Raw genomic sequence first — 18,349 nt, 5'->3', positions numbered from 1 at the left:
GGCTCGTATTGAGCCGCTGCATATTCTGCCCTCCGTGCCTACATTATACGTCGGCACAATGTCGGTAGCCTGTAAACCTACCCCTAGTGGATATTATTGGTAGATTAGATACATAGATGAATGTCATTGGTCAAATGGCGCACACTGCTGCGATTTTCCTATACTTAAATGATGATAAAATTATGTGTCGGCACCTTGATGATATTCATCCATACTGATTTGCCAAACTGGCAGAAAGATGCTATGTGCAGGTTCTAGAAGGGCATCGGCTTGCTAATGCGCAAATTCACAAACAAATACCTGGAGATGGTTCCAAGGTCACTTCTAGATGCTGTGTAGACCGCGGATCCCCCCATAAGTGAGAAGCGTCTGCCACCATCTACCACCGCTCTAAATTTTGCTTATTACTCGTACGATAATCGATTCGAGCTCGTCTGCAATCGATTGGTACGAATGTCTGGATGTTTGGAGGGTCGCTAGCAGCCGTGTCATTCTTGCGCATGGAGAGCTCTATTGTGCAGTGGCTGCAATAGCAAGTCGATCGCCAGTCTTCCCGTGTAAAACAACGATGCCTTGTCGAGTAATTGCTGCTGACTTTGAAGCTCTTGAGACAATGGTCGTGCAACAACCTGAGCGAGCATAGCCAAGTTGAATTCGATGTGTTAAACTAGTTGAGCTCTTTACATTCCATGCATGCAGTACAACCCTCCCATCAATGTTCGCCGAGCTCTACCTCGTCAACAGTACAGCTAAGTACACACGTCGATGAAAGTATCCATTACCCCCACTGGTGCTACTCTGAGCCCCACGCTCGCTTAGTGTCCTATCCTGCACAGCTCAAAACTGTATTTCTAACCGATGTAACACTCAAATGCATTGCAATAACAACAGCTAGGTCACTCAAAGCCCCAGTCTGAAGCACAACGACGAAAATCTAGTGCTCTATCGTGTTGATCGTGGAGCAACAAACGTCTGTCGACCGACAAGAATCGGATACCACAACCACACACAAGATTACGATTGCCGTTCTTCCGACGATCGGCCACGTCATTCGCCCAATCCAAACTCGCCAAAAATTCTCAGGTCGTACACTTCACTTACCAAGTCGCAATCGCCGCGTCAGTCGTTTCTAAAGCGGTAGAAATGGAGGAGCACGTCGTGGAGCGGATTCGTCAGCGCGTGCTGTTGGAGGTATTCAACCTGGATCCCGTGGCTACACCCGCGCCCTCTCGAGCCGAGTGGCCGCTGTGGACCGAGCAGGACAAGCAGAACGTCAAACTACGCGTGCTGAGTCTCAACGCTTGGGGTATGTACACGTTTCCCACTTAGAAAAAAAATGATAGCAACGGTAGAAACTGACCTACATGCACATGTCTGCTGCTTCAGGCCTCCCAGTTGCCCCCAAATGCACGGAGCGCGCTGCAGAGATCGCCAGCGCCATCTCCAGTGACTTTGATCTCGTTGTACTGCAAGAAATTTGGCACATTCGCGAGCGGAACCTGGTCATTTCTAAAGCCCAAAAGAGCGGCTTCCACTACTACCACTACTTCAATCCAGCCGTAGGCTTCCCGTTCCCGATGGGAGCCGACTCATTCGGCACAGGACTACTGATACTGTCCAAGTTCCCCATCTCTAATGCGCTGTATCACTCGTTCAGTCTCAGTGGACGTCCGTACGCCCTGCACGAGTCAGACTTTGTGGCCAATAAAGGAGTGGGTTTACTGCGGGTTGAGACTCCTGCTGGGCAGATCGACGTGTACGTGACGCATCTATTGGCCAACTACAACGTCGGAGGCAAACCCGGCCCAGGAGATTTCTATCGAGGCCACCGAACAGGCCAGAGCTACGAACTCACGCAGTTCATCTCGGCTACCAATAGAAACAGCCTAACGATCGTCTGCGGAGACTTCAACTCGTCTCCGGATTGTCTGGAGCTTAAAATTCCCAAGCAATTACTGAGCCTGAGAGACGCGTATACAGACACGAACGATGAAGACGGACTGACGTTCGCGTCGCCGGATAACAAATACTCGCACGGAGAGCACCCTATGCGTATGGACTATGTCATGTACAAGATCGATAAACGTCCTAAGGGTCAGTCGGACTGGCATTTGGTGGAGAGCAGCATCTTTAAAGGCTTTTTCACCGATGCAAAAGGCGAAAAAACTCCCTTATCGGACCATTTTGGCGTTAAAGCAGAGTTCGTGTTCAGCGAGCCTCGACCACATATGTGTGAGCAGCAAGAGGGATACGCTGTCGTGTCTAATGGGACGGAACGCTCTTGTCCAACCACAACGTGCGCACACTGCGACGAGAACGGGTTGGAGCCGAGCGACGAGGATAAAGCGGCCGCGGACGCTGTGTGTCTTCAGGAGGTGCAGGAAATGCTCTTTATCGGTCGTAATGAGGCCGTTGCAGCTCGTCACCTTCGACTCTGGCGTGCGGTGGCGTTCTTCGTGGCAGCTTTGGCCGTGTTTGTGACTCACATGATGTTGATCGTCGTGTCCAGGTGGTCCTGGGTCGCTGTGCTGCTCTTTGGAATGATCAGCGTGACCGAGTATGTCCTGACCTTCTTCTTCCTCACTTTTGAGTGCTCGACGTTCACAGAACTGATCAACCAAGTGCAGCTACACCTTCACTTGCACACGCATCAGATCAAAGGGATGATCAAGGCGAAAGCGGAAAGGTGAAGATAGTTTGGCCGCGACCGCGTGGTTTGTGTACAACATAGACGCAGGTGTGGACGAACAATGAAATGAAAAACTGAAGAAACATAAAAGTTCTTGAGGCGGGCGTCATGTTTCATTGAAGAAATTATTGATTAAAGCACTTCAACGTGTGTACAACACTCGGGCTGACCTGATCACCTAAAAGCTGCCTTCGATGAAGTCGTGGCCATAGGGTGACCACATCGCTCTGGTTGCGGCATGAATTCGAGCGTACTACGAACACGATTTTCATGCACACCTATCAAAAGAGGGACACGGATGCAGTGACTGCAGCCCAGACGTGGAATAGTTTCGTGGCTCGTGAACGGCTGGACGTACAGCAATCGCGCTCCAATTTCCAACATCGCGGCATCGCACTCGTCGACGCGTGACGACGGACCTAAAACTGTAGCCGGATTGATAATCAAGGGCTAAGACATTTGTGCCGGGCTATGCGTCCACATGACAAAGGCGTCAAGGAAATTGACATGTTTGCCAGCGGAGGAAATTCCAGCACGTTAGGGCATCTGCCGCCGACATAAGAAACCATTCGCTATTCAACGCATTACTCGTGGCTATTAACACGGACTAATGCACCATATTGGATACAAAATCCGCATCTATCGATGAGGTTCATGTTCCATGGCTTTACAGGGCAGTACTTGTAGTAAATTGTCGACCAGGGTCGAAGCCAAAGGAGCCTCTCGTGGCCATGGATCTTTCGTTTTTCATCGACAACTTGACAACGCTCGTAGCTTTGGTGCGTCGCCGACGGGCCAGCCAGACGGCAGTGCGCCGAGAGTCCAGGAAACAGCCGACATCAATGTCGCCACAGATGCACATACGGGCTGGTAGTCAAGCAGTATTTCGTGGCGTCCGATGCGTTTGGAACGGTATCGGATGGATTCGCAACGACACATGGCGACGATGCTGCTTCTGTAGTTTACCCAGGAGAGTTGAGTCGGACCATGCGCTGGTCAAAGGCTCAAGCATTTGCGCTTTTGACGCTTGCAGCTCAAGAAGCGACTTGGCACTGCCCTCGGTAGTATTGGACCCTGTACGCCCTTGTACAGACTCAAACCCAACGCAATTATGCCTCGTCGAATGAAGTACTCACCGCACCTTGTGACGATCTCCGAGACTGCCACCATGAGCAAGGAAAAGGAGTCCCCCATTGCAGAAATTGAGGAGATTGTCGCCTCTACTCGCTCCAAAGATGCGAGGATTGAGCGATCACACTCGGCGCCTCCTGAAGCGGAGGCGACAGACCGACACATGCCTTCCACAGCCTCGAAGCGCGGTCGCTCACAGTCTGCCAAGTGTTTATCGCTCCACGGTCTGAATAAACCAGAGACGGAGACTCGTGCTACGTCTCCTACGGCCAAAGATAAGCCTACATCTCCCAAGAAGAGCAACAAGTACGGGCGGTCGATCCTTCATAATGCCGTTCGGAAAGGAGACAAGCAGGCGATCAAGAAGATCCTTGAAACGGAGCCCGAACTGCTGTACCAGGCTGACAGTCGAGGCAACCACCCGCTGCATTATGCTGCTAGTCCCAATGTCCCCGATGGATTTACTATTTCCTATATGTTGCTGAAGGCTGGAGCGTCGGTGAATGCCTTAAACGACCGACACCAGACGCCGCTATTGATCTCTGTCATCTCGAACGACGATGACGACGATAAGGTGGCGAGGATCCTACTCTTCCACCACGCTAAACCAATGATCAAGGTCACGGATGATCTCATGCTGGCACAATACGCCTCCTCTCGGGGATTGCACAAGATTGCTGCGGCCATCCGCGAGTACATGTGATTACATGTTATAGTCATCCGGATGCTGTGAGGTGAAGCAGCTACGATGGGATAGTTAGCTCAATGTTTCGTGCAGTAGTGAAGTGTACTTTATTGGTGAAACTGTAAATTATAAATGAGAGTATAAACGCCCTCCTCGATTGAAGAGTGGAGCGGACAACTTACCAACCACACGCTTGTGTGCCTACATCACATCTTCGATGCAAGTTACTGCTATAGGAGTAAAACCTACTGTAACACCAGAAAAAAAAAAAAAAAAACTGAGAAAATCTTTATCGATGAAAACAGTGATGAAAAAATACTCGAAGTTCAAATTCCATTCAATTCTTAATTCTTTCTCTACTGACCGCAACACTGCAATCCCAGTAGTATTTAGGCTGATGCAGCAGGTGTCAAGGGAGTGAGAGGTGTGACTTCCACGTTAAGACCGCCCTTGACCGGAGTCGTGAGAGAGAATTCGTACGTCAGTTTCCACGGATCCTCTACCGTCTTGATGTCAAACTTGCTGAAAAGAGTCGCCAGAGTCATCTTGATCTCCATCATAGCGAACTTTTGACCGATGCACACGTGCTGACCCGACCCGAAGCCGCTGAAGACATAGGGAGACAGCACACGCAGCTTCCCCGATTCGGGATCAATCATACGCTCAGGCTTAAATTCCAGACAGTCTTCGCCCCAGGTCTGTTTGTTGCGTGCATTGCAGTACGAGGAGACCATCAACGTCTGACCCTTACGCACGAACGTTCCATCAACGAGAATTGCATCCTGCATAGCCTCACGCACGATGAAAGCCGTGGACGGGTGGAGACGCATGTTCTCCTTAATCACGGCCTCAAGGTACACCAAGTCGCGGATCTGGTCCTGCGTGGGGACCTTAATCTCGCCAGTCAACAGACCTGGCAGCTTCTGCTTCATCTCCTCGCGGATCTTACGCAGTTTCTCAGGATACCGGTTCATGTTGACGATAAACCAGCACATATTGTCAGCCGTCGAGTCCTTGCCAGCGAACGCAAAAGACATGACCATATCGCGCATAATAGTAGCGTCGTCGTCCTCGATGTGGATATCCTCTGTCTGTCGAAGATTGCTCTCCATGAAGAGGGTGATGAGATCTCTCGCCACCATTTTCTCGCCTTTTGCTGCAAGTTCCGCCTTCTTGTTCATCGACTTGACGATCACGTCGTTGATGAAGTTCTGGATAATAGTGTTGTTCTCTTTGAATACTTTTTCCCAGCCAACGTTAAGGTATCGCTTGAGTCTCCAGAGCCACATTGGTGACTGGATACGCACACCGAACGCCACACAGGCCTTGTTGAAGGCTTGCAAGAACTCGTGGTCTTCGTCTCTATCGGGGCTGTTCTTAAGCGTGTCCAGCTCGATGGCAAACGCGATCTTGGCGATGACGTCCATGGTGAAGTGACTCAGCTCCTGTTTAACACTGAACTGCTGCTCACGCTTCGCGTAGACGTTTAAAACATCCAGGAACACTTGAAGTTTTTCACGCACTGTAGCTTCCATCACGTCCTTCATCATTTGCATGGAGAAGAGGTGACTGGCTGTTTTGCGGTGGTAGAACCACAGATCTCCATCGGTGATGACCATACCGTTGCCGAACAGGTCGTAGCTGATGTACTGACCCGTGGGGCCTCGCAGGAACACGTCGTCTTGGGTCTTAAGCACATCCTCGAACATTTCTGGTGAGGACAGCACGATGTTGTCGGGACGGCCAGGGATCGAAAACATCCACGGCCGGTTGTTGAATTCGGTGGATTGTTCGTTTAGCCAGTCGTGGAAGCGTTCGGCATTGCCACCAGCGTCCAGGATGTTCTTGAGAATGGGGAGCGTGGTTTTTGGCACGGGTGGCAGCTTCCGACCTTCGATGGACTTGTCCTTCTTCGAGCTGCGCAGTAGCAACGTCAGGCCAAGACTCACAGCTACTGCGGCAGCAGCGGTGACCGCTACGTCGTTCTTGTCACCAAAAAGCTCCGAGACGGATTTCATGGCTAGCTTGCTTGTCCGATTTGGTGCCACGAATTCCGGCGGGCTGGATACGCAGGCCTTGAAAAGCTGAAGTGAGACTTGTTTATCAGAGGGAGCGCGTGGATAGCGGAGACCTCCCAGATGCTGCCGACGTCAGGCATGGAGAAAAGGGCCACGAGTGTCGTAAATTGGCCACCGACGCGTTTCCCTCTCTCGATTCTGCCGATCTTCGGGAGATCTTGTTCTTGTCGAAGAACTTGACGTTGAAGCAATATCCTCGAAGAGGAGCGCATTGCAGGAGTTTAATATGATCCATCATATTATACAGGAAACTTTTCTCTTTCAGGAATTTAGAAATAGAGATTGTTTCATACTTTTATTTTCGATTTTGCAATATGCGCGGTGTCGATCGACACTGGTTCATTTTATCGCATATATCCAGTTACTTCAATGGTAGACTACATGTACTGACATGTGAAATCCCAGTCTCGTGGAGCTTTTATCGATCAAGAAAACGAATGTACTTCGAAGTACTTTGTGGGCTCTACGAAGCTATATATTATCGTAGTGGACGAAATCTGTGACGACCGGAACTCATAGTATCGGTCGCTCAACTGGTAAGTTTGTCTACTGGTGCGCTAGTCATGTTTATCTTCGCGAAATCATGATTCGCAGTTTTGAGGTCGATTTGTTACTGTAGAATGCTGAAGAAATAATGTACATACATGTGTATCATCCTGACTGACTTGTGGCAAAGTACCATCTACGTCTACATGGCATAGTTGATCTTCTTACATGCGTGTAAATGTAATCACCGTCCAAGTGTTAGCTGCTCCATTTGAAATGCACAGAATTAATTTGGGAGCAACAAATAACAAATTACATGTAGCAATTCTCCAGAATTTACCGTTTTTAGGGTATTTGCTGGGACTGCTACCATGTAAACGTCTACACAGAAGTCGATGCCAGAGGCGTAACTTCCACTTCCAGTGGACCCTTGACCGGGATACCAATGGAGAACTCGTACGTGATGTCCCACGGGTCCTCCACTGTCTTGATGTCGAACTTGCTAAAAAGCGCAGCCAGCGTCATCTTGAGTTGCATCATAGCGAATCTCTGACCAATGCACACGTGCTGTCCAGAGCCAAAGGCGCTGAACTTAAACGGTGAAAACACGCGCAGTTTGCCGGTTTCTGGGTTGATCATACGCTCAGGCTTGAACTTGAGAGCGTCCTCGCCCCACGACTTCTTGTTGCGTCCGTTGCAGTATGATGAGACCATGATCGTCTGGCCCTTCTTGATGAACGTACCGTCCACCAGCGTCGTGTCCTTCATGCACTCGCGTGCGATAAAGCCTGTAGAAGGCGTGAGACGCATGTTCTCCTTGATCACAGCTTCCAGGTACACGAGGTTACGGACTTGCTCCTGAGTGGGCACTCTAATCTCCCCATTAAACAGTCCCGGGAGCTTCTCCTTCATCTCCTCACGGATCTTACGCAACACGTCCGGGTATCTGTTCATCATGACGACGAACCAGCTCATGCTGTGTGCAGTCGTGTCCTTGCCAGCGAAGATAAAGGTCATGACCATATCGCGCATAATAGTCACGTCGTCGTCCTCGATGTGCATGTCTTCGGACTCTCTCAGGTTGCTCTCCATGAAGAGCGAGATTAAATCTTTGGCGTCCATCTTCTCGCCCTTGGCAGCGAGCTCCGCCTTCTTCTGCATCGACTCCATGATGACTTTATTGATAAAGTTGTGCATCTTCGCGATATCTTTCTGGAAGACCTTCTCCCATCCGATATTTAGGAATCTCTTGATCCTCCAGACCCAGATGGGCGTTTGAACACGGACAGCAAAACCCACACCAGCACTGTCGAACGCTTCGAGGAACTCGTGGTCCGTGTCGCGGTCTGGACTGTCCTTGAGCGTGTTGAGTTCCACTCCGAAGCCGATCTTGGAAATTACGTCCATAGTGAAGTGGAGAAGCTCCTCCTTGAGACTGAACGGCTTACCACGCTTGTGGTAGATGTCCAGTACGTCCAAGAAGACTTCGAGCTTCTCGTGCACAGTGGATTCCATGGCTTCTTTCATCATCTGCATGGAGAACAAGTGGCTCGCTGTCTTGCGGTGGTAGTACCACTGGTCTCCGTCAGCGATGATCATACCCTTGCCGAAGATATCGTAGCTCGTGTACTGCCCCACCGGACCACGTAGAAAGATGTGGCCTTGAGTGGACATGGCATCCTCGATGGTATCGGGGGAGGAGAGAACGATGGTCTCTGGACGGCCAGGAATATGATACATCCAAGGGCGATTGTCGAACTCGGCGGACTGTTCATACAGCCAGTCGTGGAACGTGTCGACGGTACCACCGATATCGAGCAAGCTTTTGAGAATAGGCAGTGTAGACTTGGGCATAGGAGGCACTCTCCGAGCTTCGATGGCCTTATTCTTCTTGGTGCTGTGCAGCAGCAACGACAGCCCCAGACTCACGGCCACTGCAGTGGCAGCGGTGATGGCCACGTCATTCCTGTCGCCAAAAAGCTCCGAGACGGATTTCATAGCGAGTTCCACTTGTTGCGACTTGGTGATGAGATTCCGATGGTCTAAAATCGCGAATGACACGTCGACGACGGAGACGGAGGGAGCGCGTAGAGCGCCGCATCGTGGACATCCCTCCGTCCAGACGAGTCGCGCATTGACGCCACGTCTGAAGAGACAGGCCAATGATAAATCTCGAGATCCATTCGCGGTCCAATTTGAAGCCACTTTGTAAAACCACGATTCACGACGCCGGCGACCAAGAAGCTTGACGTTGCAAGCGTGAGGTGAAAATGCTGATTTATCGAAATCGGTGAGGACACGGTCTGCACTTTTATCACTTGCCTATCCACCGCGATGCAATCCTTACTGTGCTAGTCGGACAACTATGGATCGCTACGAGCACTTTTCTCAACAACTTTTTTTTATTTAGTTCACGGTTACAGGTACGTGTAGGTACAGTAGAGCTGCGTGTTGAATGTCGCCATCACGTACGCCCACACGCTTTACAGTCAGCAGTATCACTCTACAGGTTAATCTGTCTAAGATGAGCTCGTATATCGTGATATCCTGTCGTACTTGTGATTCCACCGAATTCGTAGACTTGCTTTTCGTAAAGTCCCTTGGCTGTCTAGCTTGAAACTTGATACAATGTGATGATAGAAAGAAAACCCAGCCAAATGCGGTCAAATCAATGGTTTTACCTACTGGTAGTAGGAGTCAGTGGTAGATATCGACATGAAATCACGAGGTTGCCCATTATAAGCCAATTTCATCGGAAATCAAACTGCTGCACAGTAGAGGTATCGTTAAATATTTCCATAAATTTCCAGATTTGAGATATTTCGTTCGAATCCCACTTAAATTTCAGGAATGTGCACCTTAACATGATCCACTACACTCCTGGCCAAAATTAAACCCGCCACCCACACTTTTGGTCATAACTCACTCAATTTTTACAGTCGGAGGCTCCGCTTTGGATATGAGGATTGTTGTGGGTAAAGTAGTACAGGGTTTGTGCTAACAACGCGGATTTCGCAGTTTGTAGGGTACCTCACATACAATAATTCGATCTGACCTAGTGGTCCAAACTTCCGGCCACTTATCGAATACTAATATCAAAACAAGTGTGATGAAATGATTTTGCACTACCACATGCACCACTCGGCTTGCTGTCCAACCATGACTTTGGTGGGCGGGGCGGCGCTCTCAAGGACCCCTTGCTTTGTGTTCCATTCTGTTTTTGTCCAGGGCATGCCAACGTGGCTGAGGGACGAGGAGAGGGGGCGCATTCGTGGGCTCTTTGAGGGAGGGCTATCCATCTGAGACATTGCAAAGAAGGTCAGGACATCGAGTGACGCTGTCGTACGCTCTTTGGCTGGAGGCCATCGGGATCGACGCAAACCAGGGCGGAAACTCGTTGTTTCTGAGCAACCAGCGCGCCTACTTCTACGTAAAGCAGGCAGTGGCGACTACTCCACGGCTCAGCTCAAGATCGAGTGTAAGTGCCAGTGCTCTACATGTACCATTCGGCGGATCCTGTCTGGTGTAGATTGGCTAATCTACACCAAAATGGAGAACACGCTGCCGCTCACATCGGCGCACAAGGCTTACCGCCTAGCATGGACAAAGCGCATGGTGGTCACACCCCAAGCTGATTGGGGTAGCATCATTTTTTCTGATGAGAAAAAATTCAATCTGGACGGGCCGGATGGCCTTCAGCACTACTGGCGGAATATCCGGTGGCCACCGAGGTTGACGGTGAGATGGCAAAACGGAGGCGGGTCCGTGATTGTTTGGGTGATTTCAGCGTCAAGGGCAGGACGAAGCTTGCGGTACTGGTGTGTCGACAGGCGTCGGCACACCATGTACATACTGTGTCGGAGTTTTTGCTATCTTATGCTCACCTGAATTATGGAACTGATTTCATCTATCAATAGGATAATGCTTCGATCCATACTTCCAGGGAAACCAAGGAGTTTTTCGACGAGCAGAGCATCAAGATACTTGACTGGTCCGCATGCACTCCTGATAAACCCCATAGAAAATCTGTGGGCGTTACTGGGGCGGGAGGTGTATCCTAACGGTAGGCAGTACGCAAATGTGAATGAGCTAACTACTGCTATCTTAGCTGCATGAAACAGTATTGAGCATTCGACACTAGAGAAGCTAATTGAGTCCATGCCGCGACGTTGCATTGAAGTGATGGGGAACAAAGAAACGAAAAGCTGGGCGGGCAAAGGACGCAAGGGTTCGACTCACATCGTTGGATTAAATAGGCATGCAGGACGCATGACAGCCGTGCTGACTGTACGTGATGGTGGTAAGATTTTATTATTTCTTGAAAACTTTTGAATTATTTTTTGCTAGGAACAAAATTGTCAATACATTTTATCATACGTGGAGTCCCTGGTGGTAAAATCGAGCAAAGTGAGGTTGAAGAGTATCCGGATGGTCACTTCTACGCCATACAAGAGAGTGCATGGATGGATTCGTCGGTATGAAAATTCTACGTAGAGAAACTACTTTAATTTGAAATAGACAAATCCGCTGTCCTTTTTTTCGACGCCACGTGTCGGAAGAAGGGCAGCAAATTGTTGCCGAAGAGACAAATGCAACAGTGGTCCCGTTGCCACCTTACAGCACAGCGGTTTGCCAACCGCTGGATGTTGGGGTAATGGGCCCACTTAAAGCGAAGCTTCGAAACGACCCCCAAAGAAAACGTGGGGTACAGCCAAGGAAAAACGACTGCGTGCGGTAACATATACTATTGACGCATGGAAAGCAATTAAGAAGAGAACCGTAATTCGTAGGTTCGAAAAAGAAATTCCTCGGTACCCTGAGGTATCCATTTAACAATAAAACATTTTTTGTTCTTTTTGATCGTTCTATGTAATTATATGTGTTATATTAACCAATCAAAACTAATTATTTTCTTTGTCGGATTTTGTGTCGGTCTGGTAGGAATTGTTATACTATCGAGAATGCTGTTCAGTGGTGTCGAATTTATGCGTCGTTGTCTGTAATCCATTTCACACGTGGAAATAAAGCGCATCCAGGGTCTATTATAGCAACGCTTCTACGGTTTATTTTTGCCCCTCACGCGTTAACCGGCTCGCTAGCTATTATACGGGTTTATTTGTCGCGGTCATTTGATTAGTTAGTGAATCTTGGTTGCCTGCACCCTCTGAAGCCTGACGTTGGAGTTTGGGCACTCCCAAGTTGATGCGCTGATCATGTGCTCTGCCACGCCGCGTAGCATGCCAGGACGGATTCGCGTGTAAGCCGAAAAACACCAACTTGACCATCTCCCCCATCAGCTTTATCACTGGTTCGCTTTTCTCTGCCGCCCGTAGCGCGCAGGCACCGGCAATTCTCAGGGAATGTGTTGAGTACTCTGTTGGGTTGCTCCCTAGCCTTTGGCGGCGTCCTTGATTAGCTTGACCACCGCCGTCTTCCGGATAGTTGTCGACAAGCTGGTCGATGTTAAATAGGGCCCTAAGCGGATGCTCGATTGCATCCATCGGTTCCTTGCCAATAAACAAGCTTCCGCGGCTTTTACTGGGCATAACGACGCCTGGCCAAACTTATAGCGTCTGATAGTGCCGTATTGCCTCGTTCGATCACCTTTATGTGATTGAAAGAATATCTCCACTGATTGCGCTACCCCCCCCCCTCCGCTGTACCAATGAACCATGGTTGTCTCGTAGGCGTACATAGTTTGCCAACACGCTGAGGTTTCCTTAGATACAGGATCCCACAGCTCTGAGCTTCGGTCAAGGAAGAAGAACGCGAGAACTATCGACCCCATAACATATCTGCGTGTTCGTTGCTTTCGCTTCGCCGTTGGTGGTAGAGTATTGCATCGATTTCCCGCAACATGGGCGTGGTAACGGGCTGCTTTCTTTCCACCCAGCTGTTCGTTCTCTTATAGCCAAGAGCAATGAGCTCAAATTCCGGGGTCTTGTAATTGGTTCGGGCGTTCCGCACGCTTCTATAGGCGAAGGCAACGGCCGCCATCTTGCCATCGAAAGTTTGGTACTTGTTTACTTGTCCGCGAGAGCCCTACGATTCTTGCTTGCCGTTCCAGCGGCAGTTGATCGATCCAGATGGGGAATCCGAATTCTTCGCAGAAGTTTCTCCAGTGACGAAACTTCTTGGCGTACGTCCCCAGGGTCGAGTCGTTGATGGCTGTCCCCTAAGGCAGTTCGTTTGCTCAATAATAGCTCCGAATCTGTCTGCGCAAACATACAATCATGATAGTGAGTTGATGCATATAAATATATCACAGGATCGCATTTCAGTCGTGTTTCCGAAAACTCTGTGATCAGAGAGTTTGAGCCTCCTGGCAGCCTGTGCAAGAGCCAGAAGTCTCAGATGTTGTTGCCCGCCAGGCGTTCTGCTGTACATCTTAGCTAGACGTATGACTTCCCAGCTCGTGAAGACATGAAGTTAATATGATTCCACGTTGTCCTCCGGGAATCGCCGGCACACCATGCCTTCACCATCTCGAGCACTGCGCTCGCAATTCCAGTCTCGCCGACTAGGGTAGAGAATTCCGTTCGTTTGGTGCGTTTGGGGTTAGTCCATGTATGGTGACGCTGTGTTCGTCGTGTATCACTACCCACCCGTCAGACTCGATCGAGTCCATACAGAACATTGTCATTGGAACGCCTGCGAACACGTTCTCAAAGACCAACTGGTTCCACCAAAGTAGATCTCTTCGTAGCGACGCAATCATCTGTTCTTATTCATCGCTTTGTCGCTAACTGAGCGCTGACCAAACGTTGGATGAACGGTTTGGCAATCGGAAAGAAAGTCATCACGTAGCGAAGTACTGCGACCAGACTGTCCAGTCTCTTTTGAGTTACGAAGTTCTTTGTAAGTGTCTCTGCGATCACCTTCTTGGTTTCTCACCTTTTTGAAGTGGAATCGTGACAGTCATGTCAGGGATATTCCAGTCAATCCCGACGGCATGGAAGCACTGCGACCATGTTCTGAATTTCCTTCGTGCCACCCTTCGGGTCCAAACACGAGTTTACCGCATCTCGAAGTCGACGCTCTGCCCGAAGCAAGCGGTAGCCTATGTCCACCTCGATGATCGCGGAAGCATTCCTTCATGTTCCGATACACTCTGACCATGCCCCCCCCCCCCAAATGGGGGGGGGGGGGGGAACCCCCCCCCCCCAAGGGGGGGGGGGGGGGTACATCCCACGCTCGCAAGTGGGCATTGTATCGGGAGCATCAGTCTTCGGCTGGACAGCGTCTCCAGGATATTTCGCCGTTTTCGGCAGGGCCGTTCGGCACTACCAGCATACAGGAAGATCGTACATCCTGGGCAATTCTCGATCTTCCAAAGGGTCGATGATATAGTCATCATCGAGGTGGACATAGGCTACCGCTTGCTTCGGGCAGAGCGTCGACTTCGAGATGCAGTAAAACTCGTGCTCCTCGTGGATCCGATAGATCATGGATCGTTCTGCAACCTACGGTGAGCGGGGTGTTCTTCTTGGGAACCAGGGCAAATGCGCTCGAGTGAAACGCTGGTTCCGCAAGTAATGCCGACACACTCGCGGGGATACATCGACCGCGATAGTAATCCTGCAAGAGGCGATGTGTGATGACCACCGCACCTTCAACAGCGCTTGGGTAATTGCGCGGTGCAGGCCGGATACCTGTGCGTGTTGACGGATTCCGCCAGTGTGAAACCACCCCGTCCTCCGCGATGCTGCAAAGCAATTAAAGGTCCGTGTAAGTAGACAAATGTACCTGGTACAACTGAGGCCGCAGTGACTTGTTTGGACGTCGGTCTAGCGAGGTTTGTCCCCGGAATAACCGAAGTGTGTCATCGATTCTCATGTGGGGGAGACGCACAAAAACCGTAAGCAATCGTACGTCCGCGTCTGGAATAGTGAACCACTCAGCGGTAGGTTGTAGGAACACGGTGTTCGCGGGGAATGAAATACCGCTCGGTGTGGCTATGACTGAAAATCGGCGTGATACACCTAACGGGACGCACCTGACAATACCATTTACCGAGCACGATCGCGGTACATTGGTGTCGAAGCGAGAGGATTCAAATTGGGCCGTAGTTGAAACAAGGGGTACCCACTGAGTCCGCTGTCCGTCATAGCGCGCTGGTGGCAGACGACGAAGGAGGCCTACTCGAACTATGTGAGCGACACGCTCGAAATCCAGCATTACTAGGTGCCATTGCGTCTTCGATTAGTAGAAGTCGTAGGCAGGCAACGATGGGAATGTCGGGGCTACAAATCCATTGCTGATAGGATCCCCGGACAACGAGGGCGGCAATGGCCACGCAGTGTCCGCGGCTGAGCGGTCGAAAGTTGAAGCCGTCCCATTGGTGTCCATGATCCAGGTGCAAAGCCCATTCGAGGCCTTGTTGTAAGCCCGAGGTGCAGCCGATAACGTGACCATTCAAAGGCGCAGGAGGATGGCCCAAATTTCGCAGATGGAAGGAACCAAATTAAGGGACCGAACGCGCCAGACTGAGAGGAGCATATTTATGATTACTGTTGAGTCACCCACGATCCGGATCGACACTGTCCGACAATGTAGATCGAGCCATCGTAAGCCCAATTAAATGGCCCGCGACTCCATTTCATTATTTGTGCCTTCGGGCTGAAACGATATGGCGGCCCACCACAGTCTGACGCCTGTATCAGACCACACGCACCACGGGGCCGCTGGTGAGCCCATGTGTTAAGGAGTGCTTGGCCGATCACGCTCCCCACGAATCGCCGGTAATCCTCGGAGTCATGCGATAGGATGCGCCTGGCTTGGTCTGTCAAGCTGGCCTCCGGCTGCTCATCACGAATAGCATGGAAGATGTTGGTAAAGACGTGAGTGTAGAGATTGGTGGTCGCACACACGAGACCTCGAGGGGCGTTATCGAGAAGTCGGTCGAGAGAGCCACCTTGGACAGCTCGAAACCTCTGCCATTGGGCGGGGATACCATTCGGAGGCTGCCTCCTGGATGCAGTATAAAGTCGCTCTGAGGTCCTCGCTAGTGTGAATTGAAGCCGTTAGGCTTGTGTCTGCTGACGACCAGGTTGCTGGACCACGCGTAACTGAACGCTCGTTGCCACTCCGTGCGGCCGGCAAGAAATGGTCGAGTCTCGTTCCAAAAAATTCACTGAAAACAACATTTTTGCTGTCACTTTGGTGAAGCGTTAGCGGTTCCGAAGCGATTCATGATGCTGGATGGCTGAAACGCGATCCAGGAGGGAGAGCTGCCGAAATGAAGACAGTGCTCGTACCGTTGGGTCGGGGGCCCGCGCGATGTACCTGTACTTCTGCTGCTGGGGGGCAAAAGGAGGTTGCAACGGAAAGTATGTCCTCCAAAGTTCGCACGTCATCATCCCGACAAGCCCGCTGCTGGTCATGTCCTGGGCTCCGTGGCCAACGGCCGCGCACGCCCACCCCGTCGTGGTTGTCCCCAGCGCGATCACGCGCTGGAATTGGTGAATGGTCACGAAGAAGGTGGTGGCGCTGATCGCGCCGAAATGACCGTGCATGGTTAAGCGAGGCTTCACCTGATGGCTCACTAGAACGAACACCCCTGGGTGCATGTGTTGACCGATGGTCTGAATGACCATCGTGCGTCTGCTATTTGGAGTATCTGCTGCGTGGCTGCAGCAATCTGCTGGGTGAACTGGGTCAAGGTTACAAGAGTGGCCATGATAGTTTCGTGCGAGCGCACTGTGTTCTGCAGTGCGAGGGAGCCAGCCTTCTGGACCGGTAAACAAATCACAGGTGGTATCGAGATTGGTACGGCAGAAAGCCGGGCTTCCTGGATCCCGTCCACATACTGTGCGTTCCTGGAATGGTTGGGCTCCGACGGCAACGTGGAGCTCTCGGAGGCCCCACCAGAGTACCAACGTTACGGCACCGGGGGAGCCAGGACCGGTAATGACGTTTCGCACACAAAGTCCGGAATGCCGGGCGGTAATGGTCGTCCACGTGAAAAGCCGAGCGCGAGAATGTCCGCCGGAGTCTCCGAGTCGCTGTCCTCATCAGCATCCAAACGTGTCGTTGGGCAAGCCAGCCTGACGTACTTCTTTGCATAACTCAGTGGGGATACGGTGATGACACGACCAAATTCGGAGACCAGTCGGATGGGCTGTGTCCCGAAGTTTACTTGGGTGTCCGAACCTGTTGGTGCAAACGTGTCGCGCAAAAGGCGCTGAGGTTCCACCTCTGTGGATGGTGTGACAACGAACTCGGGCCATCGTGAGCGAAACCGGTCCAGGTGGCGAGCAGGTTGGGAGGATGCCGGTACTCCATGGCACCACCCCGCCACAAATCCATCACGGGAAATTAGTAAGTCCCATGCCAAATTGCATGAAACCATCACATGGACCGCGGACGCCGCAGCTGGCTGGCGAACTGACACAACACAGAGGTAACGTGAAGTGAGCTGTAATGTCGCGCCGGAGGGGGCGTTGAAGGTGAATCCATCGCTCGAGAAGTACGCAACCAGTTGACCAACTAAGAAGACATCTAAAGATGCGTCAACGAAACGCCGAGGGATTGGTCTTAGGGTAGCTAGGTAGCAGGACTTGATGCGTACAAAGCGGAAGCGAACTAACAAAGGTCGGTCGCGAGCTCCGCCGAAAGATTATTGTATGGCCGCGTCAGGCGTTCAAAGAGGATCACAATGTTCTGTAACTCCGGCTCCTCGGCCTGGGCATGAGTGTCTTCGGTCTCGTTGCGACGGTAGAGGAGCTGACAGCCCCACCCGGAGCGGCGAACGGCATCATCCACAACAAACGGCGAGGTGTGCCCAGGTCGCATGTGTCAAGCTTCATGGAGACGAGCGTACACTGGGCCGTCCCAATTTGCTTCAGGGAGCTCGAACAGGCACTCGAGCCGAACGACGTTACTGCGAAGCTCATCGGAGCGGGTAACCCCGGCAGGCGGGTTGCTGTGCATAAATGCTGGGAGCCTGGCTCCTTCTCTTCACGAAGCTTGTAGTGTAGACTCTGTGTCGCTGAGCTCTGAGCTCGTCTTCGTCTCCCGACGCCTCTCGACTTGTTGGCTGGGACAAACTGCCGTTGTTCTTGCCTCAAGTCGGAAACCCCTGTTCACGAAACCGTCCATTGCCACGGCGATTCTCTAAAAACCCATCACGTCGACGCAGCCAATAATGTACTGGTAACAATGCATGGTGCTTGGTGTTGTATTTTAATTAAAATTCCAGCACAGATGCTAAAAAGTGGTCAATGCGAGCATTATTTACTTCTGAGTCACTTATAGATTGGTACGTATATTAAAAAAAAA

General features: G+C 51.0%; 6 protein-coding genes across 6 annotated transcripts; 2 read left to right on the top strand and 4 right to left on the bottom strand.

Annotated features, from left to right (window-relative positions):
• Positions 1 to 997: 997 nt before the first annotated feature.
• Positions 998 to 3,408, top strand: PPTG_13802 (hypothetical protein). The gene is made up of 2 exons (XM_008910208.1): positions 998 to 1,306; positions 1,387 to 3,408. The coding sequence occupies exons 1-2, from the start codon at positions 1,144 to 1,146 to the stop codon at positions 2,688 to 2,690; spliced, it is 1,467 nt and encodes a 488-aa protein (XP_008908456.1). The 5' UTR covers positions 998 to 1,143; the 3' UTR covers positions 2,691 to 3,408.
• Positions 3,409 to 3,623: 215 nt separating this feature from the next.
• PPTG_13801 (hypothetical protein) lies at positions 3,624 to 4,694 on the top strand. Its single transcript, XM_008910207.1, has one exon. The coding sequence runs from the start codon at positions 3,801 to 3,803 to the stop codon at positions 4,521 to 4,523; it is 723 nt and encodes a 240-aa protein (XP_008908455.1). The 5' UTR covers positions 3,624 to 3,800; the 3' UTR covers positions 4,524 to 4,694.
• A 111-nt stretch (positions 4,695 to 4,805) lies between these two features.
• Positions 4,806 to 6,706, bottom strand: PPTG_13800 (hypothetical protein). The gene has a single exon (XM_008910206.1). It carries the CDS (start codon positions 6,521 to 6,523, stop codon positions 4,895 to 4,897), a length of 1,629 nt encoding a protein of 542 aa, XP_008908454.1. The 5' UTR covers positions 6,524 to 6,706; the 3' UTR covers positions 4,806 to 4,894.
• Positions 6,707 to 7,204: 498 nt separating this feature from the next.
• On the bottom strand, positions 7,205 to 9,460 carry PPTG_13799 (hypothetical protein). Its single transcript, XM_008910205.1, has one exon. It carries the CDS (start codon positions 9,065 to 9,067, stop codon positions 7,451 to 7,453), a length of 1,617 nt encoding a protein of 538 aa, XP_008908453.1. The 5' UTR covers positions 9,068 to 9,460; the 3' UTR covers positions 7,205 to 7,450.
• Positions 9,461 to 10,770: 1,310 nt separating this feature from the next.
• On the bottom strand, positions 10,771 to 10,914 carry PPTG_23391 (hypothetical protein; the record flags this gene model as incomplete). Its single annotated transcript, XM_008910204.1, has 1 exon — positions 10,771 to 10,914. One exon carries the CDS (start codon positions 10,912 to 10,914, stop codon positions 10,771 to 10,773), a length of 144 nt encoding a protein of 47 aa, XP_008908452.1.
• A 6,035-nt stretch (positions 10,915 to 16,949) lies between these two features.
• On the bottom strand, positions 16,950 to 17,863 carry PPTG_13798 (hypothetical protein; the record flags this gene model as incomplete). The annotated part of the gene is made up of 2 exons (XM_008910203.1): positions 16,950 to 17,455; positions 17,659 to 17,863. The coding sequence occupies 2 exons, from the start codon at positions 17,861 to 17,863 to the stop codon at positions 16,950 to 16,952; spliced, it is 711 nt and encodes a 236-aa protein (XP_008908451.1).
• Between the last annotated feature and the right edge of the window lie 486 nt (positions 17,864 to 18,349).

The sequence above is a fragment of the Phytophthora parasitica genome, assembly GCF_000247585.1.
Source record: "Phytophthora parasitica INRA-310 unplaced genomic scaffold supercont2.37, whole genome shotgun sequence".
In the NCBI taxonomy this organism is placed as follows: Eukaryota; Oomycota; class Peronosporomycetes; order Peronosporales; family Peronosporaceae; genus Phytophthora; species Phytophthora nicotianae.
Note: the sequence above shows the minus strand (reverse complement) of the source record. Positions and strands in the feature narration are given on the sequence as shown.

Bases quoted from the DNA above. Each gene is read 5' to 3' on its own strand.
- PPTG_13802 (XM_008910208.1), top strand. From the start codon at position 1,144: ATGGAGGAGCACGTCGTGGAGCGGATTCGTCAGCGCGTGCTGTTGGAG. The intron at 1,307-1,386 runs GTATGTACACGT...CTGCTGCTTCAG, and splicing joins GCTGAGTCTCAACGCTTGGG to GCCTCCCAGTTGCCCCCAAA.
- PPTG_13801 (XM_008910207.1), top strand. From the start codon at position 3,801: ATGCCTCGTCGAATGAAGTACTCACCGCACCTTGTGACGATCTCCGAG.
- PPTG_13800 (XM_008910206.1), bottom strand. From the start codon at position 6,523: ATGAAATCCGTCTCGGAGCTTTTTGGTGACAAGAACGACGTAGCGGTC.
- PPTG_13799 (XM_008910205.1), bottom strand. From the start codon at position 9,067: ATGAAATCCGTCTCGGAGCTTTTTGGCGACAGGAATGACGTGGCCATC.